This window comes from Marmota marmota, unplaced genomic scaffold (genome assembly GCF_001458135.2).
Source record: "Marmota marmota marmota unplaced genomic scaffold, marMar, whole genome shotgun sequence".
Lineage (NCBI taxonomy): Eukaryota > Metazoa > Chordata > Mammalia > Rodentia > Sciuridae > Marmota > Marmota marmota.
In genome coordinates, this window is record NW_026000174.1 from 23,066,829 (window position 1) to 23,081,261 (window position 14,433).

At 35.9% G+C, this 14,433-nt stretch overlaps 1 protein-coding gene across 1 annotated transcript in view; it reads right to left on the reverse strand.

The window, feature by feature from the left end:
* The window catches only part of Sbf2 (SET binding factor 2), a 353,787-nt gene that overhangs the window by 22,175 nt on the left and 317,179 nt on the right, over positions 1 to 14,433 (reverse strand). The window contains exons 30-33 of the mRNA XM_015477617.2: positions 14,104 to 14,288; positions 9,224 to 9,400; positions 6,339 to 6,440; positions 5,474 to 5,659 (exon numbers count right to left, since the gene is read on the reverse strand). Coding sequence (XP_015333103.2) covers positions 5,474 to 5,659; positions 6,339 to 6,440; positions 9,224 to 9,400; positions 14,104 to 14,288 — 650 coding nt within the window. The remainder of the gene's footprint in view (positions 1 to 5,473; positions 5,660 to 6,338; positions 6,441 to 9,223; positions 9,401 to 14,103; positions 14,289 to 14,433) is intronic.

Genomic DNA, 14,433 nt, shown 5'->3' on the forward strand with positions numbered 1-14,433 from the left:
AGACACTAGTATGGCAATATGTAAATCAATGGATGTGTAACTGATGTGATTCTGCAATCTGTATATGGGGTAAAAATGGGAGCTCATAACCCACTTGAATCAAAGTGTGAAATATGATATATCAAGAACTATGTAATGTTTTGAACAGCCAACAATAAAAAATTAAAAAAAAAAAAGAAACACATAAAGGTGAAAAAAAAAAAAGTTTGCATCACCAACAAGCTATGGTCAAGACAGGTTTAGACAAGTCATGCCAGTGTAGAAGTATGACAGGGAAATGAATAATGTGTTCAGAAAACTATTGTACTATATTGTAACTTCTAAAATTAAGGTCTAAAATCTACCTGAATTTTTGTGCTTGGATCAGATTTATTTTTTTATGACAATGCTATTTTCTTAACACAATTTATCAAAAAGATAAAACTTTCTACACCATTTTGCAGTGCCAACATTATTAATCATGTCCACAAAAACATATGTAGGTGCCTCAGAATTCCTACAGTGTAAATTGGCATAATGTTGTAATTCTTTTGGTAAGATTTATATTAACAATCTCTAGACTCAATCGTAATTACATTTAAATACCAAAATCTATATTTTGCCTCTAATTGTAGCAGAAAGGTTTACCTAATTTAAAATAATAAGATGATTATTAAAAATATATATGAAATTCAGAAAGAAATTTTAACTTTGCTTTTGCTTTCTTGTTTCTTTAAAATATAAGATGGCAAATCTAGATACCCCAATATAGCTAAGTCAGATATTCAAAGAAGTAAAAAATAAAGAATATAATTGAAAAAAAAAGATTTAACATTAATTGGGCACAAATTGCTTTTGGATTACTTGGATTACGAAAATAGTGCCAGTTTTCAGTTGAATGGGAATCAGGCAAATGCCAGGAACACTTGAATATATTGTACATCCATCGGCTGCAGCTACTTGGCCAGTATGAATGGATAAATTTTAGAGCAACAATCTCTGTGGAGCAGCTTAGCTGCTCAAACATGAGCTCATAAGGAAGACTTCCATACTCAAAAGGCAAAGAGCTTTTGTCTTTGGAGTAGGACCTTGTACAGTGCTGGCATACAGAAATCACATCACCAAGCCAGGCTAGAGGGAGCCAATTTACAAACTGAATAAACTCTGCAGGCAAGTCAAAACTGTTGTTTTGTAGGAAACAGCAAAAGTTCTAGGATGCTCTCAAAGATATACTTGAATGTTAAAATAAAGAGACTGCTTACTCACTTCATGTTTCCATTCATATTATACACATTTTCCCCTTTGATATTGTATTTAAAAAAAAATTTAGGTAAAAACTTCATTTTTTATATTCTGGATATATTTTCCTTTTGAAAGATTTGGCCAAACTGTTTTAAGAAAGGAAGCATCCTGTAATGATATCTTTTGAGCTAAGCCAATTTCTTTTAGAAGCAACAAAAAAATCTGCCAGATGTTGCTATTATGAAATAGTGATCTAGCATTTAAAATTCATCTGACACCTGGATATACTGGCATAAACAATGGCTTTTTATATGATGAGGCAGTTCTAATTTAAGATCAGTGCTTCATCTGTTTTCTTTGTAACTTTATTAGTACTAATGGACAAGTCTACGCACATGTCCATGGATTGCCTTTTGGCATTCAGCATGTTAGAAATGGTTAACAAGCTGGGAACCCATTCTACCCAAGGACAGTTTCGCTTGCTGCAGTGTAATTCTGAACTTATTATTTTTTAATATTGTTGGACTTGGCTCCATTTTTTGTGTCCCTGAGAGACTGAGGACACACTAATGTGAATTATCTGGCAGAAGCCAGAATCATGTAAAGCACTAGTATTCACTTGAAAGGTATTCAAAGAAGGCACTTTCTAATGCCTGAGACCAGTATGTAAGCAATGATGAAACACTACCTTATAATTAAGTCTGCACTATTTGTTAAGCATAGACTTCTTAGGTTCCTCTGTTTTCAAATGAATAAACAATCCCTCTTCAGCACAAAATAATTTGTCTAACCAAAGCTGATAACTATTGCAGCCAGGCATCCTTAAAATACTGCAATTAAGATCACATACTCCTTTTGTCATGACTTGTCTGCACCCAAGTTAGTATGTATGAGGTACCAAGTCAAAGGAGGGTTCAGGCAAATTTTTTAAAAATTAATTTTGATTATAAAAATATTTAATTCAGTACAATTGAAACTGAAATCCAATATTGCTTATGAAACATTTATTTATAAAAACTGAGCTTTTGGGGCTGGGGTTATAGCTCAGTTGGTAAGAGTGCTTGCCTTGCATGCACAAGCCCTGAGTTCAATCTCCAGCACCACACATATGTACACACACACACACACACAAAAGCCAAAATGGATTTAGTCTAATTCTTTTTTTAAAAAATATTTTTTAGTGGTTGATGGATCTTTATTTTTTTAAATTTATTTGTATGAGGTGCTGAGAATCTAACCCAGTGTCTCACACATGCTAGGCAAGCTTGCTACCACTAAGCCACAACCCCAGTCCCACCCCACCCCGTCTGATTCTTATTACAATAAAAAGTCTACATGGATACTTCCACCTGCTATTCTTCTCAATGACTTTATGCCTCCGAGTCAGATTTACGGGAGATGTGACTCTGATGTTTCCTTATTTGGTTTCTGTTCCTACATTCTCTTTAATTATAAACAGCTTATTAAGACAAAGACCCTAAAAGAAAGTTGATGGTTTCATCTAGTGTTCAACTGATTTATCAATGATATGATCTCAAGGCAAGGGTAAAAATGGATTGTGTGTACTTATTCAGAATCTAAGCCTCAAATAAAAAAACCTTCTGAAGAATTTCAAGGGAAATCTTGATGAGGTATTGACTTCATTATTATATTTAAACTGGATATGAGGTAGAATGATCCTTTAGGAAATGTGAACCCATTGAAGGTTTTTGTTTGCCCTGAAGATTTTTGCCCCGGGGAATAATAGTACCTGAGCTTTCAGAAGATTACATTAACAATCTGACTTAGGATATTCTAGATGGTCTTGATCAAGGGTGTTGAAAATATGAAGAGAACTTGTAAAATTGCATTAATATACTGATAATACCTATTTACTGTTTGTTATATTCCAGAGACTGAAATTATGCTGTGTAAGATACTAGAGGTGTGAAAACTAATGACAAAGTCCCTGTACACAAGAGTTCTCAGTCTAAGTAGAAGACAAGACATGTATACAAATAAATACATTATTTTTTAGTCTTATAGATGCTACCAAAGAAGTCTGTATAAGACTCATCAGGAATATAAATGAGGGAGATCAGGGAAAGGTTCTAAGAATACTGAATGGTCTCCAAATTTCTCCCTCATCTATTTGCCAAAGGAATATGAAAAAGGCTAATAATATTCAAACAGAAAACAAAGATACCATTAGCTGCAAAGAGTTTAGAAGTATAAATTCAACTGTGTTATCAATGCCCCCAGATGCTGCTTGAGCAGATGGATTAAAATTATTTAACAGGTCTTCTCTCTCTCTCTCTTTTTAAAATTTTACTAAAATACATGTTTGTGTATATATGTATATACATGATCCAAAAAATGACTGGAAGAAAACATTCATATTAATAGTAGTTCCCCGAGTGATTGGATTATTAATTTTTGTGTTCCTTTTGTCTTTATACTTTTCTGCTTTTCCCAAAGTTGTTTGGTTATAATGTTCTAGTATTCTGGATTTTCCTCCTGAGTCATACAATAAGCGTTTTCCATCTTGTTGCACTCTTGTCAAAACCATTTTAATGGAATCACAATAATATGTTCTGTAGAATTACACCAGTTACTGAAAGGTCTCTTAAAGATAGGTAGGCTTTTAGATGAATCCTTTATTTCCCTCTCTTTCTTCATTTTTTCCCTCCCTCCTTCTAAATATAAACAATGCATTGCCCCTCCATATATTTATTATTTTCATAAAATGTATTTCCAAAGGTTAAGTTATATTAATCACAGAGAGGGTTAGGGAAAAAGAATAAACTGGAAGCTGAATGTTGCCCATTCCTTCTTACCCCTGGACGCTGCCCATTTTCAAAGTGCTAAAGGCACTTTTCTAACACTGTTTCTTTCTTTCTTTTTTCTTTTTTAATTTTTTTTATTTCTTTAACAAGCAAATTGGAGCAAGCAAAAACATGACTTTCTCTGAGAGTGTTGTGTATGTGTGTGTGTACACATGGGGGGGTGAGCAGGAATGGAAAATCAACTGTTAATGGGTACTCCAAAATTGTGGTAATTGTGGCACAATTCTACAAATATGCTAAAAACTACTGAACTGTACATTTCAAATAGATAAACTGTATAATTATAAATTAAAGTTCAATAAAACTATTAATTTAAAAATCAAATTATTAATAGAATAAAAACAAACAAAAACATAACCATATGTCAAGAGACTAGTTCCATTTCTGGTTTGTGAGAACACTTTTACCTTTCCTTCTAACAGATACTTGAGGCCAATGTATTTCAAAAAGTCATGCCCAAATCTATTAATCTACCCCTGGGGTTGTGGTGAAGATGAAACAAGACTGGAAATGTCAACTCTGTTTTTTTCCTAAGCAAATTTAGCTTTCTGTTTGAAAATCCAGTGCCATCTAATTCTTGAGCTCAATCCTGAGCAAGCCCCACAAATAGGTGTCTGTTATTGATGGGCCTGGGATGAAGACAGGAGGGCACCTATAGTGCTTACCTCTCCATACCCTCACTGAGTTTCACTGGATTACATGTATCTGGGTTTTTCTCTGTTCTCTTGATTAGTCCCAATGAGGTTGCCCTGTAGAACTGAGCCAGTATTCTCAAACTCTAGAAGCCTGCCTGGCTGGGCCTTCATGATTTCTTGAGAGATTAGCCTCTATCTCTGATGTTCCCAGGCACATGGTAGGGCCCTTTGAAACTGGGCATAGAGGCTGGATTTCAGGAAAGTCACTACCTAGAAATTTTTGCTATAACTACTCTATTCAAAACTCTACCAAATGATCCCAAGTTTTTTCCCCTTCTTTGGAGATGTAATTTAAGAGTGCTGACTACTTCATTTGGGGGCCAGCTCAACAGCTAGTTCAGCAGACCTACTTTCAGAATCAACTGCTTCTTTTTCTTCTTCATTTTTAAGAAGATTTCAGGCTGGGCACAGTGGCACACACCTGTAATACTAGCAACTCAGGAGGCTGAGGAAGGAGGATTGCAAGTTTGAGGTCAGCCTCGGCAACTTAGTGAGATCCTAAGCAACTGAGACCCTGTCTAAAAATGAAAAAAGGGCTGGAGATGTAACTCAGTAGTAAAGTGCCTCTGGATTCAATTCCTAGTACTCCACTGTCTCTCCACCACCCAAGACTTCAGTATATCCTAGGGTTGAGTTATGACAGTAAAGTACCTGGCACAGCACTACAAAGCTAAAAAATGCTAGTATTTTTCTTTCCTTCATATTAAGTCAATTTAAATTGGCTCTACTTACCTGATGTACACAGTCTAAGAATTGTAAAAAGACTGGAGCAAAACCACTACCCTGACTGCTGGGGGTCAAGCTGCTCCGCTGACTGAATTTATGACCAAAAGAGAGCCACTCTTTTTCAACCAGCATCCGAAAGCCTTCAAGTGTCCTATAAAAGGGATCACTGAGTAACTGCACAAGGGATGTCACCTAGGGCACAAACAGGATGGATATTTCATTAATTTCAGTTCTGAAGTGCTAAGATAAAGCATTTCCTTTTTAAACAGCTAATTCATAAGCAAAGTTACCTGTAGAGCAAATTTATTCACTAACTGCTCCAGGATGGTAAATCAAATGAATTCCACAAGCTTTCCAGTAAAAAGAAAACACAAATTTATTTTGGCTACATGTTTTCTTTCAAGGAATTAAGATTTTTATTCTGAATTTGCCAATTTGCAGATTGTGGTCATTTTCTAGATTAATTAATGAGGTCAGGGGATTAGTTAAAACCTTTTCTTTTGGGCAGGCACAGGTTAATCTTCATGTGGTTTATATTCATAATTTTCATTCTGGAGTAAGGGAGGGGCTTAAGGAGAACCAGAAAAAGGATGAACAAAATCCAGGAAGGATGGTCCATGTCCCATATTGCTGGTCAAGAGCAAGTTTGCAGGGTGCATCTGTGAATATAGGAGCCTGATGCCCTAAGCCAGAGCTCCAGGTAATGGAGGAGTTGACAGCTCATGGCACAGAGCTTCCTGACGGATACAAGGTGGTGTTTAACATGGAACCTTTTCTGTACATAAAAACATAAGTCATTATACAAAATATTTGTCTGAAAATTTAAATACAAATATAAAACACAATATCTGAGAATATGTGTAATAGTTACTTGGGCAGTGATGTCCCAGCCTTCTTCCAAACAGACCAAAACTGAGGAACCATTCTCGAGTACTTCTGATACTACCACAGCCAGCTGCATTATTCTGTGAAGCTAAGAGATAAGACAGGAGGCTGCAATCAGACCAAGCCTTTCTGGGCACAGAAGACAGAGAGACTTGATAAAAATACAAATTAGGCATGAAGGATTGGACAAAAACAAACAAACAAACAAAAAAAACCACATAATTTTTTTTTCATACCAGAGATTGAACCTAGTGGCACTTAACCACTGAGCCCCATCCCCAGCTCTTTTTATTTTGAGACAGTGTCTCACTAAGTTGCTTAGGGCCTTGCTAAGTTGCTAAAGCTGGCCTTGAACTTGGATCCTCCTGCCTCACCTTCCCAAGTTGCTGGGATTACAGGTGTGTTCCACTGTGCTTGGCTCATATAATGTTTTAAATACTTAAAGTTCTTGCTAAATCAAGATTAAACGTTGACACATTTTAAAGGTAGACACATTTTAAAATAGGGTGTTCAGACAATACATAAGAAAATGGCCTTGTGCTAGGGTCGTAGCTCAGTGGTAGAGTGCTCGTCTAGCACGTGTGAGGCCCTGGGTTTGATACTCAGCACCACATAAAAATAAATAAATAAAATAAAGGTATTGTGTCCAACAACACCCCGCCCCCGCAAATAAATACTAAAAAAAAAAAAAGAAAGAAAATGGCCTTATATAATTCTTCCAAAAGTAGAAAAACCATAATTCCATAAAGTCAAAAAGACAGATTCTAAGTGGCCTTCTCAATAGTTACCCAACTGAAAATTTGTTTTTCCATGATATAGTAAGTTCTATTTCAGATGCTCTTGGAATTAAAAAAGTACTGCTTTGTACCAGTTTAAAAGGAGGAAATTTTTTTTTAACATTTATTTTTTAGAAGTAGTTGGACACAATCAATACCTTTATTTTGTTTATTTATTTATTTTTTAAACATTTATTTATTTATTGGTGTAGATGGACACAACACAATGCCTTTATTTTTATGTGGTGCTGAGGATCAAACCCGGGTCCCGCCCGTGCTAGGCGAGTGCTCTACGGCTAAGCCACAATCCCAGCCCTATTTATTTATTTTTATGTGTTGCTGAGAATCGAACCCAGGGCCCCACATGTGCTATATAAGCCACAACCTCAGCCCCTAAAAAACCCAAATTTTACAGTAAGTGAATTATACATACATGAGAAAGAAACTTGTATTCAGTGTTTTAAGTCCTTCAGAAACAATTAATTAGGGTATGAGCACAGCACATAGCTATGAAAACCAAATGAATAAGACTGTAGTTTTAAAAAACATTTTAAGCATAATATGACCTAATTTGCAGTATGAATCCAACTGTTCTAAAATAACCTATATTTTAAACAGTGAGGCTGTTTTTAAGCACAGGAGCAAGACATGTGCCCTACCCAGCAGTGGGAGGCTCCTTACTTGCTGTTCCTACAACACAGTTAGCACTAAACCTGAATTCTCTTGAACCTAGTGTTTGCTGCAACAGTTAACTTTTTAAATGTCACTATCCTGGATGGGGCAATATCTTCCACTGTCTTTAGTCTCTAATTTCTAGTACAGATCTACTTTCCAGCAAGAAGTAGAGTAGGTAGTTGAGTGGAAGGGACGGTTTGGGGCTGGGACTCCTAGATAGAGACGGAAGAAAGCATTGGTCCAGCTTCTTCCTTGGGTAGCCAGGGTACATATACCGAATTGCCTTAAGGGAAATGAACATAACATACTCTGATATGTATTTACAACCAATTGCATATGTCACTGTCTCTCTATATTCAAAGTACCTTCCTTTAGTACCAACATTGTTTCTTGGCTTCTTTGCTTTTCATAGTCCAAAGTACTATGGAAAACAACTTTTTTTTTCCTTCTCAAGAGAGGCAAGATCCTTGTAGGTAAATGGGGGCAGGAAACAAAAAACCTGAAAATTCCTTCAGGATGAGAAGGGATAATGGACATAGCATCAGGGCCTAAAGACAAAGCTGAAGGTTATATTGCTTTTTGCCAAATGTCTGTATCCATTGTCTAAAATATGCATGTCATAAATATCTTTCTTTGTGTGGTTTGGAAGAAATGTGGGTGTACTGTGCTGTCATATCAATTTCCCCTTAATTTTTCAATAAAGGTACAATTAAAAATATTCAATGGTTGACTTGGCTGAATAATGGATATATAAGTATGACTTTGAAGTGTAGGACATCCAATGTGTCTTATGTGGCTGGTGTGGGGGTGAATCTAAAATCTAGAGACATGTAGTAGGCAAAGATAAATAGAAGGTGAAAAAGCAAGAGGAAAAGGCTCTTGGAGTTATTCAGAAATTGCCTTCTGTCCTGGATCCTCACTGTCTTGACAACAGAGCAGGAGCCCTGTAAATATATGCTGATTAAATTTATTCTACATAAAAATTTCCCACATGGGGCTGGGGATGTGGCTCAAGCGGTAGCGCGCTTGCCTGGCATGCGCGGGGCGCTGGGTTTGATCCTCAGCACCACATAAAAATAAAGATGTTGTGTCTACCTAAAACTAAAAAATAAATATTAAAAATTCTCTCTCTCTCTAAAAAAAATGAAAAAAAAATCTCACATAAAATAATTTTCTCCTCCTTAGCATCTTACAGACACCACACTTGCAATTACACAGAGATAAAAACCAGTGATCAACGAATTCTATTCCTCACCTTCTATTTCATACTGTTTTCTGAAATTGAAAGGCCTTTTCAGATAGCTCACAACAAAGGGGGAGAATAAGGAGTGGGGTGAGGAAAGAAATATTTTTTTTTTCTCAAATATTGGTTTGGCACATCTACTCAGCCTCTTTTTGAGTTATAAGTCAAGCTACCCACCTGAGGGAACCACTCAGAGTCACCCAGAGCCTTCAGGAAGGTTACTTCTGAGTCAGTAGGAATGGTGCTTGGGATACAAGCTCTCATTAGCTTTTTAAAACTGGCTTTCAGTTGTCGGATTTCATGAAATTCAACAGGAACAAACTCACAATTTAAAGCAAATTCTACCTTGAAGCTCTGTGGATAAAGAGACAGAGAATTAGGCAGATGAAATACTATAAGTAAAAGATCAAAGTTTTCAACAGGGTAATGCTGATGAAAGTTAGTTGAGGCTGAACAGTTATAGAGGTTGCAAGGGGTCAAGAAGGTCAAACTTGTGTGGCTCATATGTCAGCAGAGTGAAAGGTCTAGTGGTTCTTCTGGAATGGCAAATCTAGTCCTTTCTAGAGGAAGACTATTTAGCTTAGGGATGCTGTCACTCTAGAAATTTGAAGAGACTACTGTTAGGAATTTGATGCAGCTGATAACACCAATATAACCAATTCTGAGGTCATGAACCTAGAGAGCTAATGACACATGGACAGCATGGCTAATCCAACAGTATAAATTTGGCTTTCCCAAGATGCACATTGTGATGGAAAGGTATTGTACTGTGGGGTTCCCTAACTGTACAAGTTAAATTATGTAGACATCCAGGTATTAATTTATTATGCATGTAAAATGTTATTCATTATGAAAATGAAAAAAGTAGAAATAAACCTTGTGAAAAATAAAAATCACTATCTCATTGCACTGAATCTTCTAACATTATGGTTACTTTAAAAAAGTATACAACTAAGAAAGTATATGCAATAAAACATGAAAATAAAACAATAAAACATTGTTGGTTTTCAGCTTTGGGATACTATTTTTTTTCATAACTCAATATGAAACAGGTATCACCTATGTTTGAGTCCTTTTTCATTTTTATCTTTAATCCACATGGAATTTATTCTGGGTGAAGTATGAACGTTGCATTTGTAATTAAAGAATGCTACGCTGACCCATTGGCATATTTCATTTTGATAGTCTAGTTGCTGAGTTCTAAAGAAAATTTAAAAGTTCTCTAACTTGCCAACTTCAGTGATACATGCCTGTAATCTCAGCCATTTAGAAAGCTGAGGCAGGAGGATCTGAGTTCAAAGCCAGCTTTGGCAATTTATTGAGACCCTAAGCAACTTAGCAAGACCCTGTCTCAAAGTAAAACATAAAAAGGGCAGGGAATGTGGCTTAGTGGTTAAGTGCTGCTGGGTTCAATTCCTGGTACCTTGCCCTTACTCCCTCCCAAAACCCTCTAACTTCTCATGCCAAAGAATGAATTAATTTTCTCAGATTCTTTCCATTTTCTTTACATTGTGCTCAAATTATTTAATTGGGTCACTTCTTTTTAAAAAGAAGTAGAACTGCTACTGGAGACTGGTTGTACAACAATGTGAATATACTTAATGCCAAATTGTACACTTAAAAATGATTAGGATAGTAAATTTTTTATATATATTTTACAATTAAAAAACCCCACTGCCAAGGAACAATGTTTTATATTGACTAGTTTTTTTAAGGCCTATTAAATTTTTGAAAGGAAACAAAAATCCCCAAAATTTTAAAGGACAATATTATTATGATATTAGGAAATAGGATTTCTAATATGCATCAAAAAAAAAAAAAAAAAAAGTCTGTCTCCCCCACCGGCTCTAGTACTGGGGATTGAACCAAGAACCCAGAGAGGCTCTACCACTGAACTCCATCCCAGCCCATTTTATTTATTTTTTATTCTGAGATAGGGTTTCACTAAGTTGCCCAGGCTGGCCTTGAATTTGTGATGCTCCTATCTCAGACTCCTGAGTTGCTAGGACTATAGACAAGCAACACCACACCCGGCTTCTTTGTCTTAATAACTATATTTTTAGGAACTCTAAAGAAAAATCAAAATATACGGAAAAAACCCTACTAAATTATATATCAATAAAAAATAACAAAACACCTCTATATGCTAGAAAATGTGACCAATTTTGAATACAGAGGATAAAGAAAGAAACCTATATATCAAAAAATATTGGATGTTAAGTAGGGACTGAAATAATTATGAAAAAGAGCTATGAGGGACTGAGATTGTGGCTCAGTGGTAGAGCACTTGCCTAGCATGTACAGGGCCCTGGATTTGATCCTCAGCACCACATAAAAATAAATAAACAAAATAAAGGTATTTGTTCATCTATAACTAAAAAAAAAAAAAGAAGAAGAAGAAAAGAAAAAAAAAGAAGCATGAATGTAGCTTAGTGATAGAACACTTGTCTGCATGCACAAGCCCCTCGGTTCAATTCCAGAATTGCAAAAAACAAAAACTATTATACAACATGGAAATATGATGTTAAGGCTTAAGATAAAGAACCTAGCGACATATATGGGCTCTTTGAATTATTTTTTAAATTTTTAAAGGAAAATATTATCATGATATTAGGAAATAGCATATATATATATGCTTATATATATGATATTTCATATATATATATATATATATAGCTGTAGACAGAAACAATACCTTTATTTTATTTGTTTATATTTATGTCATGTTGAGGATTGAACCCAGTGCCTCAGATGTGTTAGGTAAGTGCTCTACCACTGAGCTTATAATCTCAGCCCAGGAAACAGCATTTCTAATATGCATCAAGAAAAAAAAGTTTGCCGAGTACAGTGGTGCACGCCTGTAATCTCAGTGGCTTGAGAGGCTGAAGCAGGAGGATTGCAAGTTCAAGGGCAGCCTCAGAAAAAGCAAGATGCTGTTTCTAAATAAAATACAAAATTGGGTCGGGGATGTGACTCAGTGGTCGAGTGCCCCTGAGTTCAATTCCTGGGACCCCCCCCCACAAAAAAAAGGAAAAAACAAACAAACAAAAACCAGGGTGGCTCTACCACTGAATTCCATCCCAGCCCTTTTTAGCAACTCTTGTGCCATGATGGTGGAATTTGGTTATTTTTTATTTTTGTCGTATTGGGGATTGAACCCTGGAACATTCTATCTCTGGGTCACATCCCTGGTACTTTTATTTTTTAAATTAATTAACCAATTAATTTTTTTTTGGTTCTGGGGATTGAACCCAGGAATGCTCTACCACTGAGCTACATCCCTAGCCCTTTATGTTTTGAGACAGGATCTTGCTAAAGTTGCTTAGACAGTTGCTAATTTGCTGAGGCTGGCCTTGAACTTGCAATCCTCCTGCCTCAGCCTCCTGAATCCCTGGGATTACAGGAGTGTGCCAATAAATCTGGTTGGAATTTTTTTTTAAATTAGAATACTTTATTGATGACAGAAAGGAAGGAAGCAAGTAAAAGGAGGGAAGGAAGAAAGAAAGGGTCCCAAGAGTCCATCTTTCTTACTCAAATATGCATGATCACACAGCTAATTTGAGAACTAGTGTAGACAGGGAATAGAGAAGGAGAGCATTCAGAAGTCAAAGTTTGGAAAATGTTAAATGTGCTGAAGGGTGGAAACCTGTACTCTGGAAAGGACACTGGTGCCAAGGAAGCTGTGTGGGGAACCTTGGATTGCTGATGAAAATTCCAACCATTTTCTTGATATAAAATTATCTGTTGAGTTAGAAAACATTTATGCAGATTTAAAAATTGAGCATTACCCAGCAGTTTTGTGCCCTCTACCCTAAAGGTCAGTGACTAAGTGATTGCAGCAGTCCAGGTAGTGGAAAAAGAGCTAGCAATGCCAGCATGCTACAGAAGAGATGACGCAGTCACTGGCATCTTTACACCTGAGCATGTGGGATCCTGTTGAGAGCATCTTGCTCAGTCTCTGCTCTATGGTTCAGCCAAAAGTCTGAGTAGGTCCAATGCTAAACTTTGAGGGGATTTCTGAAACAAATACTTTCATTTCCTATACACTTGTCAATAGAGATAAAATTTATTTTCTAATGATTTATGATTATATATAATGATTAATGGAAACATTAAACTTGAAGAATTCCTATTGCTTTTAGAGGTAGACTATCTTTACTTTGAGATTGCAGCATAGTGAAACTCTTTAGCAGAAAAATAGTGAGAATATGGGTCTGCGACATATAGCCAGTGGCAGAGTGCTTCTTATCACGCGTGAGGTCCTGGGTTCAATCCCAAGTGCTCACCCCTTCCAAAAAGAATGAAACCAATTAGCATCTAATATTTTGAATTTTCTGACATATTTTAAGATTTGTGTTTCTATAAATATGACCTCAAAAAGTTTGAAAAAATTACTTAGAAAACCTAGCCTTGGCCTTCCCTTGTCTTCATGTGCAGTGGAATAGTCTTCCTCCTTCTACCCTTCTCTCTGCTTTTTTTAAAAAAATTTATTTTTTAGTTATAGGTGGACACAATATATTTTATTATATTTTTTTATGTGGTTCTGAGGATCAAATCCAGGGCCTTACACATACTAGGCAAGCGCTCTACCTCTGAGCCACAACCCCAGTCCATTCTCTCTGCATTTCTGTAGTTTTCTGTATTGATAGGTTTATAATAATAAAACATCTGTTTTGCCACAGACACTGATTCCTTTGGAAACTGACTCAAGATAATGGAAAATATAGCCTGAATAAGCCTTATTTCTTTTTTGAATAAATGCTTCCTAATATTTCCTGATATATAGGTTGATTTTTTAGGTATTATGAATACATATTTATTTTCATGGCCAATAAATAAGCACATATATATCTATATACATACAAATGTATAGATATGTGTGTGTATATATATATATATATATATAAACATAAAGAGAGAATTATTTTTTGAGATTATTAACTACAGATTAGAAATCATACTATAAAATTTTTTCCAAAAAAGTTGGCTTGTGACAAGTTCTATAAACTGCCTTAGTATATCCATAAATTTTCTAAGTGAGAAAAAAAAAATTTTACCCTTAGTTGTGACTTTTCACCAAATATATAAAGGGCTGCTTGGCGTTTCAATAGCTGGTTTTGTAGGTAGGTGCTGTTACTGAAGGAGGCTGAATGATCCTTGCCTGCCAGCCGGGCCCCAACATCAATGAAGGATGTTGGAGAGCTGATCAAACGAGTGCTGGAGCGAAGACTTGCCCATACACCTTCACAAAAGTCAAAAGAATTGAATGAGATAATCTAATGTGGGAATGCCATTGAGTAAAGAAACAGATGCATGCTTCAGAGCCACAGTTTTAGAGGTAATAGTGAGTTATTTATGAATCACAATGGTCATTTGGCATTTATTTT